General features: G+C 43.4%; 1 protein-coding gene across 1 annotated transcript in view; it reads right to left on the reverse strand.

The window, feature by feature from the left end:
• Positions 1–23,980, reverse strand: part of UPK1B (uroplakin 1B) — a 40,099-nt gene that overhangs the window by 7,920 nt on the left and 8,199 nt on the right. Inside the window, exons 2-6 of the mRNA XM_075543454.1 lie at positions 16,073–16,160; positions 14,733–14,933; positions 12,036–12,110; positions 9,850–9,972; positions 4,819–4,998 (exon numbers count right to left, since the gene is read on the reverse strand). Coding sequence (XP_075399569.1) covers positions 4,819–4,998; positions 9,850–9,972; positions 12,036–12,110; positions 14,733–14,933; positions 16,073–16,141 — 648 coding nt within the window. The 5' untranslated portion in view covers positions 16,142–16,160. The remainder of the gene's footprint in view (positions 1–4,818; positions 4,999–9,849; positions 9,973–12,035; positions 12,111–14,732; positions 14,934–16,072; positions 16,161–23,980) is intronic.

The raw sequence follows: 23,980 nt of genomic DNA on the forward strand, positions 1-23,980 counted from the left end.
TTGATGAGATACAACATGGTTATTCCTTTGCACTTGTTACTTCAGTAGATAGACATACAAGGCAAAGAGGAAAAGAGCCAAAGAACCAGAGGACGACGCGCTGTTGTCTGTTTCAGCTTTGTGCTGTGCTCCAAGTTCCCAAGAGATGTTAGGAGTGGATTATGCAATTCCCGGAAGCGTTCAAAGAGCTCAAAATATTGTCAGAACCATTGCTGTCAGTTCAGCAAAAGTGGAAAGGGATTTCTCAAAGATGAAGAAGAGAAGTCGCCTAATTGTTTGTAATGCATCAAACACAATGACTATTGTCTACGTGGCCCACCTCTAAAGGAATGGGCTCCTACTCATACATTGAAAAACTGGTTAAGGTTAAATCCCACGGCCGAAGACACTCGGAAAAAAAGCGAAGAATACTTCATGCAAATGAGGACGCCAATCAGGAAGCAATATGTAAATATCTTAAGTAACAGTTGTATTGTTTTTGTCAGGTATTCTTTAATATTGTTATCCATATTTTAAAAGTCTTACAACGTAATCTAGTTTTATGTACCTCTCTTATTGTTATTTAATTATTAACTTTATGGAACAGTAAATTACCTTTCATCATGTTTTGTTATACTTTAAACAGTCATTAGGGCAGCAACCTTGTTACATTACCTGAATCCCACAACTATCTGTATCCTATACTAAAATGCAAGCTCCGTGAGGGCAAGGATTTTGTCTTAGTCATTGTTGAATCTTTAGTAGAACCTAGAACAGTGCCTAGCACATAGCAGGCACATTTTATTTATTTATTAAATCATTTTATTAGGGGCTCATACAACTCTTTTTACAATCCATACATGCATCATTTGTGTCCAGCACATTTGTACATATGTCACCATCATCATTCTCAAAACACCTGCTTTCTATTTGAGCCCTTGGTATCAGCTCCTCATTTTTCTCTGCCCTCCCCACTCCCCCTTCCCCCTCCCCCTTGATAATTTATAAATAATTATGATTTTATCATATCTTACTCCATCCGATGTCTTCCTCACCCAATTCTCTGGTGTCCGTCCTCCAGGGAGTAGGTTACATGTAGACCTTGTCATCTGTTTCCCCTTTCTCCCTCATCCTCCCTCCACCTTCCTGATATCACCACTTCCACTACTGTTCCCGAGGGGCTCATCTGTCCTGGACTCCCAGTTGGATAGGATTCCAGTTCCTATCCAAGCAGGCAGATTTTTAGAATGAATAAATGCATGATATGAAGTAGTGACTACAGAGTAACACCGTGACACATCCGATGGTTCACAGAGCACTCCTATAGCCAGCATGTGCTTGATCTATCCAGCAAAGCTAGGAGGAGGCCATTCACTCAATCATAAGTACGAGATCCCACACATGCCCGGTGCCAGATACTATGCTGGATGCTAGGCTTTCAGTTGTGCCAAGGCAGAAATGGGTTATGTCCTCATGGAACTTGAAGACAAGAGTCTTCTTTTTTTTCACTTATTCTCACTTAGTGAAGTCTTGGTGGGCTGAGTTAAACATAAGCCACTCCAAGGCAGAAAGGTGAGGTTCTCTACTTCTGTAAACAGCTACCATCTCAGAAATCCACCAGGGCAGTTCTACTCTGTGCTGTCCGGTCCCTAGGAGTCAGAATCTCCTCGATGGCAATAGGTTTTGCAGTCTCACTTAGTCTAGGCTTCTCAATCATTGGACAGTTGCTTGTCTGGATCTTCCTTAGTCCCATCATTCATAATGTTCTAGAAGTGTAGGCTCAGAACTTACACATAGTGTTTCTGGGGCAGAAGGATGCTGAAGTAAAATCAATATATTTTCATCTGAAATTTTATGTAAAATTCTGGCTGAGCTCTACTATTACAATGCTTATGAATATTCCACCATATGCATTAGCTTTATGGCTGTAGCAACATTTTTGTATTATAAGTCTTGAAAAGCTGTAGTATGGGTGTGGAAAGAAGTTATTTGTTTGTTCATTTGCCTGTCTTATTAATTCATTCATCCTCCATGATTTACGTTATGTTAAACCTATATTATGTCAAACATTATGTTAAGTGAAGTAGATAGTTGAATAATAGTTCTCAAGGAGGCTCATAGAAAAGGCAGAGTGATGAATAAAGAAGTATGATACAATTGGAGATGTTAACTGCAATAATAGAAGTCGTGTATACTGGTTACTGAGGTGGCACATCCACTTTGCGGAAAATAATTGTGGTTGGGGGAAGTGGCAGCACCAGGGATTCAGACACCATATGGAGACCAGGATAGGGAGAATCAGAGAGGATTGCCAGGTGAGAGATTGTGTTGACGAGGAAGAAAGAATGAGGCTGAGAACGTAAGCAACATGGAGAGTCAGTAACAGACACGTTCGGGACTCACAGACTTGGTGAAGGACTGAGTGAAGGTGAGTCTGAAGGTGAGATGTAGTTGGTGAGTGGTGGAGATGGAGATGTTGAGGGCAGTTGAGGCCGCGGAGCTGTCAGGGAGGGTTATCAAAATGTGTGTGAGATCCCTGAAGGCAAGAGCAGAAAGGATTAAATTTTATCTTTTCCTAAAATTTGAGGAAAGTAAATGGTTTTCAGTTTGTTCTTATGGCTTAAATGTTATGATATTTAGAAAGAAAGGGTCTCATTGAAATGAACTGCTCATCTGAAGGCAAGCTCCTTTTTTGTCGCTTTCAAAGAAGATTATTACAGTTTGTACACACTATAATCCAATCAAGATGAGATGTCATGGGCCAACATTGAAATGCTGAAAGCACTTTATTAATCCCGAGAGTGCTCATTGTATTGAGTATTGTGAATATAGGCAATGCATTTATTTATTTATTTTAAAAATCATTTTATTGGGGGCTCGTACAACTCTCATCACAATCCATCCATCCATCCATCGTGTCAAGCACATTTGTACATTTGTTGCCATCACCATTCTCAATACATTGGCTTTCCACTTGAGCCCTGTTGTCAGGTGCTCACAAGTCGGTTCTGAATCACCCGGACCCCACATGTGAATCCAGTGCCAATACAATGTTACTGTAAAGCTGAATGGGGGTTGCTTTGAAGACCTCTGTACAGTAATCCCTTTCTCTGCTTTATTGTTTGTTACATGTTAATCTGGTAGGCATGGTTCTGCCTTTGTGAATGAATGCTTTGGAACATTTTGCCTTTCCTTCTTTCCTCCTTTTGTCTAACTTCTTTGCATCCCCCCAAATATTAACCTCTCCTATTCCCAGGTCCTTTTCCTGGATTGAGGCAGCCACTCATAGTCCAGGCACGCAACCAAATGTGGCCTGTGATCAGCACTGCAGTGTGCTTCATTCTGAAAGTGCAGAATGGCTGATGTACTCCCAAAGCAACAAGCCTGACACTTGTCAATTATTTTGTGACCTGGCTGGCACACCCCTAGATTTTCTCAGTGTGGTAACTTATGAAGCATTGTACACATTTCAGAGGCTGGCTCCAGGGATAGGAGAGTCTCTTCAGGACTTTCCAGGAATATTATCAAGTTCTTTATTGGCTTCGCAGCTAGGTGCTTGAGCAAAACCACTGGGATTTTCTTCCTGTTTTGTTTACTAGCTGTGTGACCTCAGGCTATGTGATAATTATATCTATATTTCAGATCCCCGTTTCATGTAAGCTAGGGCTCAGTTAGAGCTTGCCTTTGAGTAGCAAATGAGCTAATACACGTATGGCACTTGGAATAGTGTCTAGCCTTTATTAAGTTTTCAATAAGTGTTGATGCCCATGATCATCATGAAGCTCAAAAGTCATCTCTATGTAAACTACCTTCCACCTAAATCACCAACTTTATCTTCCATTAAAATGACTACAGTGAAAAGGACAAATGTTTACGTCCTTAGAGATTAACACTTGGATCGAACCCAGCAGGTCTCTGAGAACCTGCTCCTGGCAAGTTTACAGCCTAGGAAGCCCAATGAGCGCTGTTCTATGATAGTCTATGGGTTTGCGTTGAGTCTGAGTTCACTGGATGGTACCCAGTCAGAACAACCACTGCCCCACCACCCATCTATCCATTTGTCATATTGCGGTAGCTTGTGGGTCTTATAATACGGAAAGCGATGCCATTCGTATTTCAAATGCTCACAGGGCGTCCACGGTGGACTGGTTTCAGCAGAGCATCTTAAGTAAAGCAGAGTGGGAAGAAAGACCTAATGAGTTCCTTTTGAAAACTAGCCATTAGCAATCCCATGGATCACAACCGAATGTTGTCCGATACGGTGCGGGAAGATGAGCCCTTCCCTAGGTTGGAGGGCACTGGACGAAGGCTGCCACAATGCACTGAGACATGCCGATGACCCCAAAGAGCATGTTGTGCGGGTCCTCAGGAGTAGGCGCAATCAAGTGCCAACTAACAACAACATTACCACGGAATAAGGAATGCGGAGACGCAATGATCACATTTACCCTCAGCAATGGTCATTGTCTTGGAAATGACGAAACAATCTTTTAGTGTTATCACCCCTTAAATTTACATTTTTCTAAAACAGGGCAAGTGTTTGTCTACTGCAAATATTTTTTGCAATACTAAATGGATACATTGTACAGGTACTTTTCACTTAAGCACAGTTGGATTGTGCGACATCGATTATTGTGTTTTGTTAATTTTGTTAAAATATGACTCTGCTAGAATCAGCTCAACATCAATTTGCATTCCTTTTACTCACAGAGAAGGAAATAGTTTAGGGGGAAAGATGTCGAATTTCCTACGGCGAGATTATTATCTGCAGTTAACCAGTACTTGCTCATGAAACGCAGAAGAATCTTGTGGCGGGTCTTGGAGGCAGGGAGGACTTACCTGACTGTGATAGTAACCAGGCACTCCTAGCTTGCAGGCTTCCACATTGACTGGCTCTTTAAGACTGTTCATAACACAGCACTGACGAGGCCAGGGATAGTCAGCATCGGTATTCTCAGCCCGGAAAGCAGATGTGTATTTTTGCCAGTCAGATGGACCGTTTACACCACAACAATTGTCCTGTCAGTGGGAGAAAGACACAGAATTCTCTTTCTTGATCTTTGCTAGAAACACCCATGTAGTAATGGAGAGTTTTATGGAGAAAGACTATGTGGAAAGAGTATCATAATTTTTCTAAAGCTCTCTAAAACTTTCTAAAACTCTCCTAGACTAGAGCTGGAGGTATTAACAACGTACATTTTAGCGTTTACAAAATGCTTTTTTACATTTCTTACTTTACTGGTCATTAATGAGCTCTGTTGTCTTTTGACAAGTTAACCTAAACCAAGACTTTGTTTCATTAAACTTGGGGTGAATATAGAGTTGTGAGCTAATCGATTTAAATATGTTATTAATAAAATAAAGCAATCTATTACTATAAATCACAAACAATAATTTTTTATGAAACTACTTTATTAGAAGAATAAAGAAATGTGACAAAACATTAAAAAATAATAAATGCCATTATAAACAATAACATAAGTATTAATGTATTTAATGTATTAATACATGAGCTAACATACTTAAAGTGTTTAGTCCAGTGGCCGACCCATGTTGCTGTTAGGTGCCATGGAGTCGCTTCAGACCCAGATGACCCTGTGCACAGCAGAACAAGACACGGTTCTTCTCTCATCCTCGTAATTGTTTCTACGCTCGAGCCCCTGGTTGCAGCCACTGTGTCCATCCAGCTCATGCAGGGTCTTCCCTTCCATGTTCCCAAGCAGGATGTCCGTCTCCAGGGACTGCTCTCTCAAGACACTATGTCCAAAGGATGTGCGGCAAGGTCGTACCATACTTCCCACCAGGGAGGACTCTGGCGGTACTTCCTCAAGAGAGATTGGTTTGTCCGTTTAGCCAACAGTCCATGGGACTGACACCGTTCTTCACCAGCACCGCACTTCAACTGCGTCAACTCTTCAGTCTTCCTTAATCGCTCTCCAACCTTCACATGCATTTGAGGCCATGGAAAATACCATTTTCCATGGGTAGCTTGGGTCAGACCCACCTTAGTCCTCAAAGTAGCATCCTTGCTTTTCAGTACTTTAAAGAGGTCTTGTGCAGCAGATTTCCCTAATGAAACCTGCCTTTTGACCTTTTGACTGCTGCTTCCATGAGCATTGGTAGTGGATACAAGCAAGACAAAATCCTTGCCAACTTCCACCTTTCCCCCACTTATCATGATGCTTGCTGTCGGTCCATTTGTGATCCATAGTGCAGGCTGCAACCCTTGAAAACTGCCATCCTTGATCCTAATCAGCAAGTCCTCCTCACCTTTAGCAAGCAATCCCGTGTTACCTGCATATGCAGGTTGTTAATAAGCCTTCTTCCAAACCTGGTGTCACTTTCTTCTTCATATACTCTAGCTTCTCTGATGATTTACTCAGTATACAGATTGAGGAGTATGGTGAGAGGGCGCAACCCCAATGCACACCTTTCCTAATTTAAGACCATGCAGCCTTCCCTTGACCTGTCAGCACCACTGCCTCTTCATCCGTGGACAAGTGCTGGATGAGCAAAATCGAGAGTTCTGGAATTCTCATTCTTCTCAAGGCTATCCACAGTTTGTTATGACTCAAATAGTCAAATGCCTTTGCATAGTCCATAAAACACAAGCAAACATCTTTCTGGTATTCTCTGCTTTCAGCCAAGATCCATCTACCATCAACAGTGATACCCCCTGTTCCATGTCCTCTTCTGTATCTGGCCTGAACTTCAGGCAGCTCCCTGTCAATGCACTGTTACAACCGTTCTTAGATGAGCTTCAGCAAAAAATTTCCTTGCATGTGACATCAGTGATATTGTTCTATAGTTTGAGCATTTTGTTGTGTCACCTGTCTTTGGAATGGGTACAAATAATGGATTTTTTTTCCCGATTGTAGGCCAAGTAGCAGTCTTCCAAATTTCCTGGCATAGACAAGTAAGTGCTTCCAGAGCTTCATCGGTTTGTTAAAATACTTCCAATAGGTATTCTGTCAATTTCTGGAGCCTTGTTCTTGGCTAATGCATTCAGTGCAGCTTGAACTTCTCCCTTCAACACCATTGGTTCTTGCTCATAAGGACCATAGGTGCCATTAATAAGTGTTAATCACTATTATTACAAATACACAACAATGTTAGAGAATATTATTATTCTAATAATATTATGTTGGCAACTAATATGAGCAAATTGAGAATCAGAATGTTGAATTAAAAATTTAGTTATGAAAGAGCTGTGTAAATAATTGTTCTCATTTTACTTTTCTATTTTTAACTTAGGGTATGACCTAGATAAAATTCTATTTGAAAAAGAAATTGCTGTGAGGGAGGGTGGGGTAGCAAGGGGGAACCGATTATAAGGATCTACATATATCCTCCTCCCTGGGAGATTGACAACAGAAAAGTGGGTGAAGGGAGACGTCGGACAGTGTAAGATATGATAAAATAATAAATTATAAATTATCTAGGGTTCAGGAGGGAGGGGTGAATGGGGAGGGAAGGGAAAATGAGTTGATGCCAGGGGCTTAGGTAGAGAGCAAATGTTTTGAGAACGATGAGGGCAATGAATGTACAATGTGCTTTACACAATTGATGTGTGCATGGATCATGATGAGTTGTATGGGATCCTAATAAAATGATAAAAAGAAAAAGAAATTGCTGTGTTTAAAAATGTTTTCCATCTTCTCTGGTAGCTGTCCCACTAAGATTTAGAGCACTGACATACTTATCTGATGAGATAGGATTGAGGGAATAAGTTGGTATCTTTGACTTTTGAATCACTTTTGTGAACAGACAGAAGGAACTGGGTGGGTTGAGTCGTCTTTGTGCTGTTAGAATGATGGGGATGTGATGCAGGTTTGACAGGGTGATGATGGATATTCAGGAAGATTTGGGTTTAAAAACTACCTTATTATAAATTGGCTGAAATTTTACAGAGAAGATGTTTCTTACTCAGCAAGTCAAACAAATTTATTTCATTTTGTTGGTTGTAACCGCCACAGTGTAACATCACTTATCCCACCCCTTCCATCTCTGTTTCCTCTTTCCATTCCCCCTTCTTTCTTAATCCTTCTAAACTTTGTCCTTGCATAAATGGCCCCTTTTACAATGTCAAATGGCTCATTATTCTAAAACGTGTGTTCCGCCTTACTGTTATTCTTCCACTTGTAGACCTGCATGTTATTTGGCTGAAAATTGAGCCACGAGATGAGTTCATTTCCAGACCTAAGAGCTACAATCTCAGGGGTTATATCAGACGTTAGGTGATCAATAAGCCTGGTCTTTTCTATGACTTTGAAGTTTGTTCCTAATTTTCCCTCACCCTACCCACAGCCTTCTAATGTGATTCCTTTTACAGCATTTGGTAGTGGTCGTGGGGCACCCTCTAGTTCTTCTGGGTCATGGAAGTGGATGTTCACAGGGTCCATTAGTCTGCTGGACTAATTGTTTTCATGTGTGTGGTAGTTACACACACTTGAAGATATAAATGTGTAGGGGTGGAGTCTAGCCTGTCAATCAGGTCACAACCTGATGGTGCCTCCTTGTGGGTGTGACCTTCTCATAGGGAGGGGTCTGGGCGTCCTCCCCTGACTGCTTCACCTTCCTGCTGGTGAGCCACTTGGAGACCCACCAGACTCCTAGAGTTGTGTTCTCCGCCACTGGATCCACATGACATTTCACCCACCAGTCTGTGATTTTCCTGCATTTTGCATCATTGCACGTGGCTGCGAGAATCTGAAGAGGGACTTATGGGGTAGTATTGGACTTAAGGATGTGACCTGGACTGGGCTGGGATGCTTGCTTGATATGTAATTACCTCTTGATATAAAGCTCTCTCTTGCACACATATGCGTGTCTCTGGATTTGTTTGTCTAGTTGATACATCCTAACACCATGTATCTTCACTATTCCTTCATTAGGACAAGGGTAGAACAATAGTTGCACTTTACATACTTGCTCACCAGCCTTTAAGATCCCAGTCACAATTCTTCAAAGTAGGATGTAGAACATTTGTGGAGTATGTTATGCCAATTGACCCCGATGTGGTCAAGACCATGGTTCTGAGCCCTCAGACCTCACAACACAACCTATCAAGAGGTCTGGTTAAACCTCACATCCATCACATTCATGGCTGTATTTGCAGCAAAGGCACAATATCCTCTGGTAACCCTATATATATGAATGGGTATAGTCCCATTCCCCGCCCCCCACATCCTTTCAGCCTCTGCGTCTATCCATGTACCTACACACAGAAAATGGTTAGTGCAGAATTGTGCATGTAATAGTATTTACTTATTGAACTGTTGATGCTACTTGAAGTAAACATGGGTAGATGGTATGCTTTTCTTTTCTTTTTTTCATATGTGTATAAGGAAGAATTTTATCTACAAGAGCAATTAAACATTGGGAAAACATCCCACCCCAGTGCAGTCCAAGCCCATAAGTCAATGGTATGCTTTTCAATGAGAGAAAACTAGAGGGTCAAATAAAGTCAAGGACTAGCCAAGAGGAAGTATGGAAATGAAGAAATAAGAAACACAGATAACAATTTTCACAGCCTTCAATAGAGAGGATGAGGAGAGGCACAGATTTTTTTTTATGTCAGTGACACCTGAGCTCTAAAAGGCAGAATGTGTGATTCATCTGCATCTTTTACAATATCACCCCCGTAAATGGAAGTCAATCAATATCATGTCTTGAAATAAAATATACATCTAGGCATTCCCCTGAGTCATGTGAAGACCCTCTTGTCAATAAACTAGATGGATTTTGCACCCAAGGCTCTTTTCGAAGACAATTCCATCTATGACGATAACCCTCATATATGACCTTCATTCCGAACTCGGTCACGGGTTTAGAAACAAAATGGCATCTTCCCAGCTGGCGAGCTATTACCTGAAGCATGAGCCTGTCCCAGGTTTTGGTGACTCCATTGTTTTTCCATTTGTCATCATTATTTGGAGCGCTGTTGTTTTGGTATCTCTCCAACATCTGCTTCAGGAAAAGGTTGGTTGTGAACTATTGAGGGAGGCAATACAAAAGGAAGAGTTAGCGCACTAAAGCTCAGGGAGGGGAAGTAGTTTTATCAGCCCATTTCTGTAGCACTGAATGTCTGCAGCGGGGAGCAACTTTAATACAAACCTCCAAGCAGGGGCAGGGGAGGGTATGAAGCTGTTTCTGGCTGCCCAAGCCCCAATTTAGTGAGAACAGCCTGAGTGAGCCTGTTATGGACAGGTATTGTAGGGCGGTGTAGGTGAGGGAAATAAAGAAACGGAGGGAAGGATGCTGAACTGAGAGTAAGTCTCCGATGTGGTGGCCATTGCAGAGCAATAACAAGCATGGCGGTGAGAGCCTTTCCACCCCCCATACTTTTATTGGGGGCACTTATAGCTCTTATCACAATCCATATATTCATCCAGTGTGTCCAGCACATTTGCACATATGCCGCCATCATCATTTTCAAAGCATTTTCTTCCCACTTGAGCCCCTGATTCAAAGCATCCTCTTCCCATTTTCTTTTTTATTAAAAGATCATTTTATTGGGAGCTCTTACGGGTCTTATAACAATCCGTACGTCAATTGTATCAAGCATATTTGTACATGTGTTGCCATCATTATTTTCTAGACATTTACATTCTATCGAGCCCTTGGTATCAGCTCTTCTCCACCAACACCACCCTCATGACCCCTTGATAAATTATAAATTAGTATTATTTTCATATCTTAAACCAACCGCTTCCTCCCTTCCTCCATGGTTTCTGTTACCCGTCCCCCTGGAGGGTGTATGCGTGGTTATGTGTTGCTTATTGCCATCGGTTTCCCCTTCCTCCCCCCTTTCTCCACCTTCCTCCGCTCTCCTGGTATCACTACTCCCATTCCTGTTCCTGGATTCTGTGTGTCATGATCTCTTATTTCTTATCTGTACCTGTGCACATGCACCTGTCTAGCCTTCAGTGAAAGGCAGGACTGGGGTCATGATAGCAGGGGATGGGTGGGAGGAAGCCTCAAGGAACCAGAGGAGTATTATGTGTTTCATCGGTGCTTTACTGCACCTTGATTGACTCATTCCTTCCCTGTGACCCCTCTGTGAGGGGATGTCCCATTGTCTACAGATGGGCTTTGAGTCTCTGTTCCAAGTCCCCTCATTCTCAATAATATGTTTTTTTGTTGGTTTCTTTTGTGTCTTCTGATGCCTGTTACCCAGTCCCAGTGACACCTCATGATCGCACAGACTGGTGTGCTTCACCCATGTGGGCTTGTTGCTTCTCTGTTAGATAGCCACTTGTTTAACTTCAAGTCTTTAAGACCCCAGATGCTCTGTCTTTTGATAGTGGGGCACCATCAGCTTTCCTCACCACTTTTGCTTATGCATCCACTTTGTCTTCAGCGATTGTGCTGGGAGGGTGAGCATCACAGAATGCCAGGTTGTTAGAACAAAGTGTTATTGCATTGAGGCAGGTTATGAGCAGAGGCCCAAAGTCTGTACACTACCTCAGTATATTGCCATATAAATACAGGTATATAGGCCAATGCCTCCGTTCTTTATGAATGAATTCATTTACATATATACACACCCATGCTTATTCTTGAGTCCCAGGAGTCACGCTGCTTTGGCTGCTCTTTCGCTGACCATCTGAGTAACTTCAGACAAGTTACCTTGCCTTTTGAAGCCTCAGATATTTTTGTGATACTACCCATTTCATAGGGTCACTATGAGGTTTAAATGACATTATATATAATAAGAGTACCTGACACATAAACCAAACCCAGCCCCGGCAAGTCACTTAGACTTGACTATACTCCACTCTTAGTGGCTCTGTAGGACAGAGTAGAACTGCACTGTGGGATTTCTCAGGCTTTAATCTTTACAGAAGTGGACTGTTCCATCTTTGTCTCACAGGAGAAAACAGTTGAACTTTTGGCTAGCAGGCAATTAGAAACCATTGCCCCACCAGAGAGCTGGTACCTGACACATAGTGAGGACTTAATGCACATCAGCTATTTTATTACTTGCTTAGGATGATAGTGATGACTTATTAACATTTTTGCTTGGTGTTTTTTTTTTGTGAGAAGATACTTACAAAGTCTCGCTGTGTTGCTGCTGTGATACAAGAGGCCACCTCAAAACCATAGACTATAAACATCAGAATGAAATACTGCAAGGAAAACAAACAAGAATTGCATTTACCCTCAAAGAGAGGCTCCCCTACAAGCGATCATTACATCTTTAGCATATAATAACTATAAATATCATTAGATGTAATGATGCAGTCATGCATGGAGTTATTCAACAAACCCTCGTGGATACATTGTTTGGAGCTAGAATTGGTGTGAGAGGCATAACCATTCAGTTCTCTTCATTTCCTCAGAGATGACCAATCTAGAGCTTTCTCAGCCTAGATTTCTGAATTTGTTTTAAATGGGAAAAACAAAACAAGGGAACAAACTGATGTGTGCGTGTGTGTGAGCGTGAGCTTGATAACTGGCAAGAGTCTTAGTGACCAGACTCTATGCAGCGTCTCCCAGCTCCCTTCTAAGAGGGGAAATGTTCTTTCTGGCTTGCTGAAGATTTAGGATGACAGAGGGCAGGAAATGCTGAATGGGGCTGAATTCTTCTAGTATCATCATAGAGGAACAGACAGCCTTCAGGCCCTCAGCCCCAAACCCCCAAACCAAGCTCACTAACATGGAGTTGATTCGAACTCACAATGTCTCTATAAGACTGAATAGAACTCCCTCTATAGATTATAGAGACTCTAAGTCTGTACTCTGAGTGGCTGGTAGCTTTTTATCACTGACCTAATCGTCAGTAGCCTAACACATAACCCACTACGCTGTCCGGGTACACTAGCTAGTCACTGTCTTCTCTCACCCACAACCTACTCCAGATATTTCCATTGGATCAGTGGGTGAAACAGGATATACTGTGTGTCATCTAGTTGCTGTTGTTGAGGTTGGGGTGTGCGTTTGTGTGTATGTGTGTGCATGTGTGCGTGCGCTTCCACGGAACACTGCTCCAGTTTCAGGATGGCAAATATGTGGAGTTCTCTCTTGGTCTTCCTCCGCTTTGGGCCCTTGTTTGAGAGAATTTCAGTCACTGTCTGTTCTCTTTCTCTAGGTAAGGGGACCATCTCTGAGCAGGATGCTCTGCTGCCCTCAAATAGACTTTGACCTTAGTGTTAAGAGCGGGAGCATCTCATCATTGACCCAGTCGCAGATGCTATGGAGAGCTTTGAGGAACGGAGTCGCTTAGCGACACTAGAAAGGATGCACGGTGCGGAGGCTGCACTTCTGCTCCCTGCAGGGCATGGTGGGAAATAGCCTTGAACAGGTCAGTCCTGGTCGGCCCAGGGTGCAGTGAAGGCTGTTTTTAGGGACCCCCGACTCTCCTCTCCCCTTTCACCGCATTCCTTTTGGCTGCATTCTGGTCCCCACCCTCCAAAAGTGGGTGCCATTCCACTTCAAAGCAGTCACATGATGAGCTCACGCCCAAGAGCCAGAGAATGTTTCTGTTCTGCATTCCCAGGGTACCAGGACAAAGGTCCACTGACAGGTCCTTGAAGTTGCTGGACTTGTTTTTTAGAAGTAGGGGTGCCCTTTCAGGGGTGGGAATGGGAGTGAGGCTTTGTTTGGTTTCTCAGGATACTGTGAGAAACTACAGTTCTGAGCGAGGGGCAGAGAGGAGCTGTCCAGCCCCGACATGGAAGTTTCTTAGCTCGGCTGGCTCAGCGTGCTTCCACCTGTAAATCAGGGCATGATCTTTTTCTCTGTGGGTTGGTGCAGAAGTGTTTCTCTGCCTGCAGAGGGAAAGCTTCCTCCTGGAGGCAAGAAGCGGAGCTGTGTGCTACAGTGGTGCTTTCTCAAGGTTTTCTGCCCCAGGATCCTTGAATGGCAGAATGTGTAGGCCATTGCACAAGGTCCTTAGCCTTAAGCTAAATCTCTCTGAAAAGGCTCATGCTTTGTCTTACAAAATGCACGCACATTTTGTTCTAACTGGATATATCAGTGCCCAATTAATATTAAAATAATCTTTTAAACTCCGTGTCACTCCTCTGTCAATCAGGTGTGTTGCAGTCATTTGTGTGTTGTTGTGAGACTGGGAATGGTGCCGCTGGTCTTGCAAATACCAGCAGGGTCGCCTGCGGAGGAGAGGCTTCAGTGGTGCTTCAAGTCTAAGGCAGACTCGGAAGAAAATCCTGGCTTTCCACTACAATGAAAATTCGCCAATTGGTCTGATGGATTGCAGCGGAATACCATCTGATTTAGTGCCAGAAGATGAGATACTAGGTTGGAAGGCACTCACAACACTGTTGTGGTTAGCAGTGGCCACCACTATGGGCTACAACGCACCACTGGTTGTCAAGAAGGTACATGATCACCCAGTGTGTTGTACTGTGGTATTCCGAGTCACCATGATTCAGAGCGAACTAGGTGGCAACGTACAACATCAATAGTAAGAGAAAATCAGGTGATCAATTAGAAAACAAGTCTTATGAACAAGTTTTCAACCATCTCTCCTTTTGGCCTATGTAGCTTATAGCCTGCCACCAGGCACATAGATACACTCATTTGAGAAGTATGGATCTGGAAAGCACTTAGCAGGGTTGACCTGTTCAATTTCTTCAGAACTTGCTCTCATCCTCATCCTCCTCCTTACTTGGGACCTCACATTCTGTTTCCACCTGCCCCCCGAAAGTCAAAGCTTTGTGTTTAGTGAAGGAGAAACCATCCATCCGAATCAGTCTGGAGGACAACTGGGAAGAGTGTGCAGGTCTTACCGCCAGAAGAATTTTCCTGCTGGACTTCATGATGCCTACGATACCTAGAACAGACAGGCAGAAGAGGCAGATGCCAACAAACATGCCGATCCAGGCGGCCCCAAAGATGTCGTCATTGTCGGTGGCTTCAAGCAGTGGGTAGAGGCTATGCTGGTCAGATACAAAAAAGATGCACTCTGCTGTCAGGGCGATGCCACACATCTGGGGACAGAGTGAATCGGTCAGTGTGGCTGCCCGGATCACAGACTCGGGAAAGGGTATAGGGATATGGAATGGGTGAAAGAGCCTAATTCCCTATCCTGCATAGGCCTTTAGCAACTGGAAAATTCCTCATTGCCAGGCTATCAAACAGCTACTTCCATCCTTCCTTTGCTGCTTTGTCTTCCTGCTTTTGGGAAAAGACTCAGCTAATAGTAGGCCATCATGTCCTTGGGACATAAACCACTCAAGTAGCTTTTTGTACAAAGCCTTACCCTGTGTCTACTGCCCCATCTCCTAAACTCCTGGATTGTAGCAGGGGAACTGGTTAGCGTCCTACTTCTCAGGGCCAGAGACCCATTGAACGTTCAAGCTAGAAGGAACTTTGGCAATTATTTTTCTCAACCTCTGTATTCTACAGGTTAGGACTCTTGGCCCTGTCCAGAGTCAACACAGGGAGTGAGAGGCAGAGTCAGGTCAACAACCAGATGCCCTGACTCCTAGCGAGCGCTCCTTCCACCCTACGGTGCTGTCACCACTTTACCCTTGAGCCACTGTCACTTTCTGGTGTTCTCTTTTGGATGATGAAGCCAAGAAGAGGCAAACCTCTGTCCCCTGCAAACTTAACAGCAGGACTTCATGCTCCACCACTGCCATTGAGCCAATTCCGACTCATTGTGACCCTGTAGGACAGAATTGCCTCCATGGGTTCCTGAGACAGTGACTCTGGGAGTAGAAAGCCCAGTCTTTCTCCTGTGGAATGGCTGGTGGTTTCCACCTGTTGGTCTGCAGCCTCCCACAGGACCACTGTGCCACCAGGGCTCCACGGAAATCAAACTAAGGGGCAACAGGAAAGAGGGACTAAAGAGTAGGCCTGTGGACACGGATTTCTGCGTTTGGAAGTTGAGAGAAATAATCTCTTTTTTTTCAACCATGATATTTTGATACATTACATGATTATATGTAATTATTTATGTAGTTAAATTCTAACTAGCACATTTGACTAATGTATTTCTTAGAGGGAAAAAAATGCAGGCAGCCAGTAATTATGTCATTATTCCCTCTTGAAATTTCCACTTTGGAGCAATCTAAAGTCTTGATTACAGGAAGAGCAAACACCCTTGAAAACACACTTGACTTACACCAACAATCACGTGTCCAAAAATCAGCAGGCCCTGGAAGCAACGAACAGTTGAGTCGTCTTTAGCCATCTTCAGGGTTTCTCACAAGCTGAAGACACAGATGAGAACATCACAAGGTAATACGAATAGGTGACAACTATTGCTACAACTCCCACACCGTGATTAAGTCAGGTAATTGTGTGGTACTTCTTATTCCAACACAACTAGACCAAAGTCAGACGATTACTTAGCAGTGGAGGAAATCTGGCTATTAAGCTCAGTAATTGAATAAGGAACTGAAAAAAACATCAATGCACTTGACTTACGGTGCTGGTGACAATATAGAAAGTGCCAAGGCCAAAGGCACAAACAAATCTGCTTTGGAAGAATTATAGCCAGAGGACTCCTTAGAAACAATGATGGCGAGTCTCCCAACATGGGCATGTTATCAGGAGGAACCAGTTCCCGGAGAAAGACATCGTTCTAAGTAAAATCGTGGGTGAGCCAAACAAGAGGAAAGCCTTTGATAAGATGGATTGTGGCTGCAACCATAGAGCATTTGGAGGGTGGGGCAGCACTGGGAGGGGTTTCGTTCTGGCGCACACAGGGTCGCTCTGAGTCAGAGCTGCTTGACGTCACCTAAGAACAGCAACAAGAAACTCAGTAAAAACAAAGCCTACTGGGGTCTGTCTCGTGTCTTCCAGGAGTTCTAACGACATGAGGGTGTAGCCTGCATTTCTCTGAGGGATGAACCGAAACTGGGCCAAGTCAGTTACTTCTATGCAAGGACAGCAAAACCAGGCTTGGGATGACTGGGCAAGGCGCAAGCACCATGGCAACGTGAGCTATATTGAAGGTCCCTCAGCATCCTTAGGCATTTCACACCGAGACCCAAAGGGTCAACTTAGGGTCAGTATTGGTGATGGGTTCTTATGAGACCTGCAGGCTGCTGCTAAAAAACATGATTTCATAAATAGTTTGCTCTTAAAGAACAAACGAAAACAATTGTGGTAGAGTTGGTTCTGCTATGGGGCAACACCCTGTGTATGTGTATCAGAAGCAAACTGCGCACCGTGGAGTCTGGGATGGCCGGGTTTTCACAAGTTGGCTCACCTGCCCTTTCTTACCAGGTACCTCTGAGTGGCTCTAAACCTCAGTCTTCCTAGTTGCTGAGTGTTTTAATAATTTGCACCACTTACGGACTTCTCTCAAAAAATGGTTGGCAAAAGAAATCATGTCCTGTCATCGAAATGAATGTGAAGAGAGAAAGAGGGGATCAATTCAGTGCCCTGGATGAGTCCCACTCTGCATGTTGTTTGGTGTCTTCCAGTCGTCATTCACAGCAACCTCAGGAAACACTGCCCGGTACCACACCATCCCCCAAACTGTCGCTAGCCTTGAGTTCATTGTTGCAGCTACTGAGCCAAGCCATCTCCTTGCAGGTCTTCCTTTTTTGGGTGCCTCTCCACTTTACCAAGCAGGATGTCCTTCTCCAGGGACTGGAGCCGCTTGATAACATGTGCAAAGTACGTGAGAGGGAGTCTCGTAAAAATCTGATTTAGTAGAAAAAGAAAATAAATGAGGCCTGCACATGAAACTAGAGTTTGTGCTGTTAAGATAAGTTGCCCAGGATTATACACCCAGTACATGGCAGAGCTGGGCCGCAAGCTTTGGTCTGTGGGACTTCAAAGCCTCAGAACTTTCTCCTAAAAAAGATCCCGGGGGGGGGGGGGGGTGGGAGAGATCCCAAGAAATGACCGACCAGGCTTAGTGACACGCAAAGCACAACGTGGGCTTCTTGCTGCCCAGAGAATTCTCTGGAAGGAACACAATGGTGAGTGTTTGGATTCTGTACTTGAAATACCTTGAGAAAACGTCATAGCATTTCTCATCAATTAAATTCTTCCATACACCCAGGCTCTAAATCAGAATGGATTCAGTGATACATTTTGTTTAGTGGAACACAGATAAATGTATGGGAAATTGTTATATCACAGGACATTCCACCTTGGTAAGAAAGCTCTATCTCCAAATACATGTTAGTTACAATACAGGTAGGAAGACCCTGAGCACTGGGGAAGGCCTGAGAGGGAAGAGGTAATCCTTGCAGAATATACATTTGTTTTTTTATTCACTCCCACTTACATTTTAAATCAGATTTTTAAATATTGGAGTTTAAAAATTGTGATAAATATGTAGAAAGCAAGCATTTGCCATTGCTACTGTCTTCGCAGGTATAGATCAGTGACAATGTGTATATTCACTAGGCTTCTTCAACCGCCATCATTAACTGTTCCTTAATTCTTCCACCACCCCTAATACAAGCCCAGAGTCCCTTAAGCACCAACTTCCTTCCCGCTCAGTTTTGGTAAGCACTAATAATTAACTTCAGTCTCTCTATAGTTGCCTGTTCTAAATATTTCACATAAGTGTGTGTGTGTGTGTGTGTGTGTGTGGTGTCCTTTTGTGGCTGACTGAATTCATTCAGCAGAGTGTTTTCCAAGTTGGATTTGTCTGGTTTTGGTAAGTCCAGCAGAGCTTGGTGTGTGGGGGATGGAGGGAGGGTGGGCGGAAAGGAGGGAGGGAGGGTGGAGTGACATTCCAGAGAAAGGTAAGGTCAGGGAGTGGAAGCTGAAAAGAGCAAGGTGCCCTGGAAACAGCAAATCAACCAGTCTGGCAGATGTCCCAGTGCATGTGGAACATCAGTGGGGGACAAGCCTCCTCTCTGACTCAGGCAGGCTCGTTGAATTTTAACTTTATCGTTACACCCTAGTGCTAGTACCGTATTAAGAGTCTTCCAAGGAATCTCAAATGTCTCTAAATAGTTTCCCTTACCTGGTCACCTGGGTAGCTGTGGGGATCTTAGCAATTTTTGACTCAGAATTTGGCACGTTGTGGGCACTCCATTAATATTTGTTGAATGAGTAGAAGGATTGGGGCCATTCTTAGAAGATCCCTGTGTGTAGTTTCTGCTTAGACAAGACCTGCATTTCTTTCTGCTTAGCAATGGCATTTCATGCTTAGAAATGTCATCTGCTCTCTCCAGCGGTCGAGCAGGAGTCTGAGGGGTGCCTTTGTGCCCCAAAGGGTTAATGCGCAAAACCCCCAGGGGAGAGCTACAGCAAGCACCTGGGAAAGCTCACTCCTCTGTGTACAGATGCTTCTCGTGCGTGTCGCCTAGAGGCGCAAACAAGTAGACTTGAAAAAAAAAAGGCAGACAACAGGAGTGCAGAGAGTGAAAAGGTAGAAACCCAACAACATAAAATTTAGCACTATTATAAGTCGCTGCTGAATATGTGCCACTGGTCAGGGACCATCCGGTATGGCAACTTAAAATTCATTCCAACTACATTGACTGGCGGTGCTGTTGGCAAAGTATTAGGCTGTTAACGCAAGGGAGGTGGTTCAAGCCCGCCAGCAGCTCTACGGGAGAAAATTGTGGAGAAAAATGTTTCTATAAAGATTTATAGCTTTGAAAATTCTATGCAGGGTTGCTATGAGTTGAATTGAATGACAGTGGGTTTGGGTTTGTAAACTCCCCAAACCAGACTCATTGCCAACGAGTAGATTCCGACTCATAGTGCCCCCAAAAGCAACCCTATACATGAGTGATCTTATAAAACAGAGTAAAGTCGTAATGGAGGCTTTAGCTTACACTAGCATAAGGCAAAGATATTTGCTTGGGAAAGGAAGAGGTGAAACTATCATTTTTCACAGATGATATGATTTTATAGATGGCAAATCCCAAAAGCTTCACAAGGGGAGAACTGCAAGCAATAGAGGAATATGGCACAGTGGCAGGATACAAGATCAACAAACAGAAGTCTGTCGGCTGACACACATCAGACAAGACCACAGAAGAGGAGATCAAAAAGGTGCTACCCTTCACAATAGCCAAACACAAATTGAAATATCTAGGAATATAGCTGATTAAAAGAACACAAGGTCTATATGAGGAAAACTACAGAACACTATTACAAGAAACCAAGAGTGACCTCAACATATGGAAGAATACCCCATGCTTGTGGATTGGAAGACTCAATATAGTAAAGATGTCAGTTCTGCCCAAGGCACTACATAAGTATAATGCAATCCTGACATAATTACCCTCATCTTCCTTCAAAGAAATGTAAAAACCAATTACCAAATATGTGGAGAGAGAAGAAGCCCAGAATTAGCAGAGAACACCTGAAGAAGAAGGACACAGTGGGAGAGCTTGCTTTACCTGACATTAGCACAGTATTATACAGCCACAGTGGTAAAAACAGCGTGGTATTGGTATAATGATAGATGCTCAGACCAATGGAAAAGGACTAAAAATCCAGAAATAAAATCATCAGCATACAGACAACTGATCTTTGATAAGGGCCCCAAAAATATTCAATGGGAAGCAGATGTCCTCTTTAACAAGCGATGCTGGAAACAATATATACTTACCTGCAGAAAAATGAAGCACGACCCTTATCTCACTCCATGCACAGAATAAACTCAAGGTGGATCACAGACCTTAAAGTTAAACCCCAAGCCAGATAGGGCAAGATATGACAAAATAATAATTTATAAATTATCAAGGGCTTATGAGGGAGGGGGGAGTGGAGAGGGAGGGGAAGAAAGAGAACTTGATGCAAAGGACTTAAGTGGAGAGCAAATGCTTTGAAAATGATTAGGGAAAAGAATGTACAGATATGCTTTATACAATTGATGTATGTATATGTATGGATTGTGGTAAGAGTTGTATGAGTCCCTAATAAAATGTTAAAAAATACAATGAAAAAAAATGTTAACACCAAACTATTAGGGCCATCAATGAGGGAATTGGGACCAACTTGAGAACTCTGGCACAGGGAATACATAGGCTATCAGAAATAGGGAAGGACACAAACACAGAGGAGGCACAAATTGACAAATGGGATATACTGAAGATAAAACACCTGTGTACATTGAAATAATTCACTGAGAGTAATAAGAGAGCCCAAGAACTGGGAAAACATCTTTAGCAATGACACATCAGACAAAGGCCTTATTACTAAAATCTACAATACTCTGCTAGCTTCCAAAAAGAAAAAAAAACCAAACTAATTGCGCTCTGAGGAGAGGGGCAAAGGACCTGAACAGAAGTTTCACAGGGGCAGAAATCTGAATGGCTAATAAACATATGAGAAAATGTTCCTGATTACTAGCCATAAGTATAATGCAAATCAAAACAACAATGAGATACCACCTAACATCTTCAAATATAGCCCAATTCAAAACATCAGGAAGCAACAAGAATTGGAGGGACTGTGGTGAGATAGGAACTCTCGTCCATTGCTGGTGTACCTGTAAGTATGTGCAATGACTTTAGAAATTGATTTGGCGATATCTAAAACATATGGAAATTGAGCTACCATACAACCTGGCAATCCCACTACTAGGTATATACCCAGAAGAGGCAACAAACAACCCACAGCCAGACATCTGTGCTCCAATGTTCATCGTGGCACAGTTCCCAATTGAAAGGGGTTGGAAACAACCCAAATTTCCATCAACTGATGAGTGGATTAAAAAACTGTGGTACATACACACAATGGAGTACTATGCATCCCTAAAAAAGTAGTGATGAATATATGAAGCACATCACTTCATGAGAAGAACTGAAGGAAATCATGTTAAGCGAAGTAAGCTAAACACAAAAGGACAAGTACAACATGAGTCCGCTGAGGTAAGCTTTAAAAAATGCAAAAGAGGCAAAGGGAAAAAAGCTAATGCACACAAATATTCCTGGGGTAAAGTACAGTTAGTATATGGCAGGGGCCAGACCAAATCCAGGGATACATATGGTAACCAACTAAAAATGAGAGGGAAAAAAGGAAAACAAAAGACAAGGGTAGCGGCGGGAACAGGGCACTAACCCACCCAAGGGGAGGGTATTGTTTATATCTCCACAGGGAAAGAGGGCCCAGACTTCAACCTGGTGCTCCAAGATGTGAATGCAACATGGGCTGGCCCCAACCCCAACTACCTGGACAGCCTCCCCTCCCAGAAGAATTCATCTCAGAGGACAGCACTGAAGCTACAGTTCAGGGAAAGGGACAGGTCTGATCAGAGCACACAGGATTAAATGAGAGAGTGGAGCACATTCTGACCCACCAAGCCCTGAGGATGATATCCCTGCTCAGATCAGCCAATGTAAAGAGAGAACCATATATGGTCGGCCCTACTACCAGACACGACATCGCTCCCTGACCCATAGCCCTATGGGGGACAACAATGGAGACACAGTGCTGGAATTGCGCCTGATCGAAGCCCACCACACCGAGGCAAAACACTAGGGGCGTGCAACAGAACAGCAAGGGGAGCAGAGAAAGGAAGTTTCCAAGGAATACCAAAAATAGACTTTGGGGCCAGGGTGTGGCACCCCATCAGACTCTACCAGAAAGATCAACAAACAGACCTTGAACTATTAACAGGCTTTTCTTTTTGTGTGTGTGTTGGTTTTGTTTTCTTTTGTTGCTTTGTTTTGCTCTGTCTTGCTTTTTATGCATATTATTACCTCTGCAGATCTATCTAGATAAGATAAGCGAGATAAACAATGTGGCAATGGGACTGACGGTTCCAGGGGGAAATGGGAGAAGGAGCGGTGGGGGAAAGGAAGTGGGTGTTAATAAGCCCAGGGACAAGGGAACAACAAGTGATCCAAAACTGATGGCGAAGAGGGTGTAGGAGGCCTGGCAGGGCTTGATCAGGGGCAATGTAACCAAGAGGAATTACTGAAACCCAAATGAAGGTTGAACATGATAATGGGACAAGAGGAAAGTAAAAGGAAACAGAGGAAAGAACTAGGAGGCAAATGGCATTTATAGAGGTCTGAATACAGGCATGTACATATGTAAATATATTTATATATGAGGATGGGGAAATAGATCAATGTGCATATATTTATAGGTTTAGTAGTAAAGTAGCAGATGGACATTGAGCCTCCACTCAAGTACTCCCCCAATGCAAGAACACTTTGTTCATTAAACTGTAATTCCATGATGTTCGCCTTCCCAACATGATCATTGAAGACAAAGTGGGTGCATAAGCAAATGTGGTGAAGAAAGCTGATGGTGCCCGGCTCTCAAAAGATATAGCACCTGGGGTCTTAAAGGCTTGAAGATAAACACTCGGCCACCTAGCTGAGAATCAACAAAGCCCACATGGAAGAAGCACACCACCCTGTGTGACTTAGAGGTGTCGATGGGATCAGGTAACAGGCATCAAAGAACAAAAAATCATATCCTTGTGAATGAGGGGAGTGCAGAGTGGATACCTAAAGCCCATCTGTAGGCAACTGGGCACCCCCCCGACAGAAGGGTCACGGGGAAGGGATGAGCCTGCCAGGGTGCAGTATAGCACTGATAGCACTAATAAAATTTACAACTTTCCTCTAGTTCTTTAATGTTTCCTCTCCCCGCCCCTCCCCCCAAAATCATGATCCCAATTCTATCTTACAAGTCCGGCTAGACCAGAGGATGTATACTGGTACAGATCAGAACTGGAAACACCGGGAATTGAGGACAGATAAACCCCTCAGGACCAATAATGAGAGTAGCCATACCAGGAGGGGAAGGAGAAGGTGGGGTAGAAAGGAGGGACTGATCACAATGATTTACATTTAACCCCCTCCCTGGGGGATGAACAACAGAAAAGTAGGTGAAGGGAGACATTGGATGGTGTAAATCATGACAAAATAATAATTTATAAATTAAAAAGGGTTTGTGAGGAAGTAGGGGCGGGGAGGGAGGGGAGAAAAAGGAGGAGCTGATACCAAGGGCTTAAGTGGAAAGCAAATATTCTGAGAATGATGAGGGCAACCAATGTACAAATGTGCTTGACACAATGGATGGATGTATGGATTGTGATAAGAGTTATAAGAGCCCCCAATAAAATGATAAAAGAAACCAGAGA

Source organism: Tenrec ecaudatus, chromosome 2 (assembly GCF_050624435.1).
Source record: "Tenrec ecaudatus isolate mTenEca1 chromosome 2, mTenEca1.hap1, whole genome shotgun sequence".
NCBI classification, from domain to species: Eukaryota; Metazoa; Chordata; class Mammalia; order Afrosoricida; family Tenrecidae; genus Tenrec; species Tenrec ecaudatus.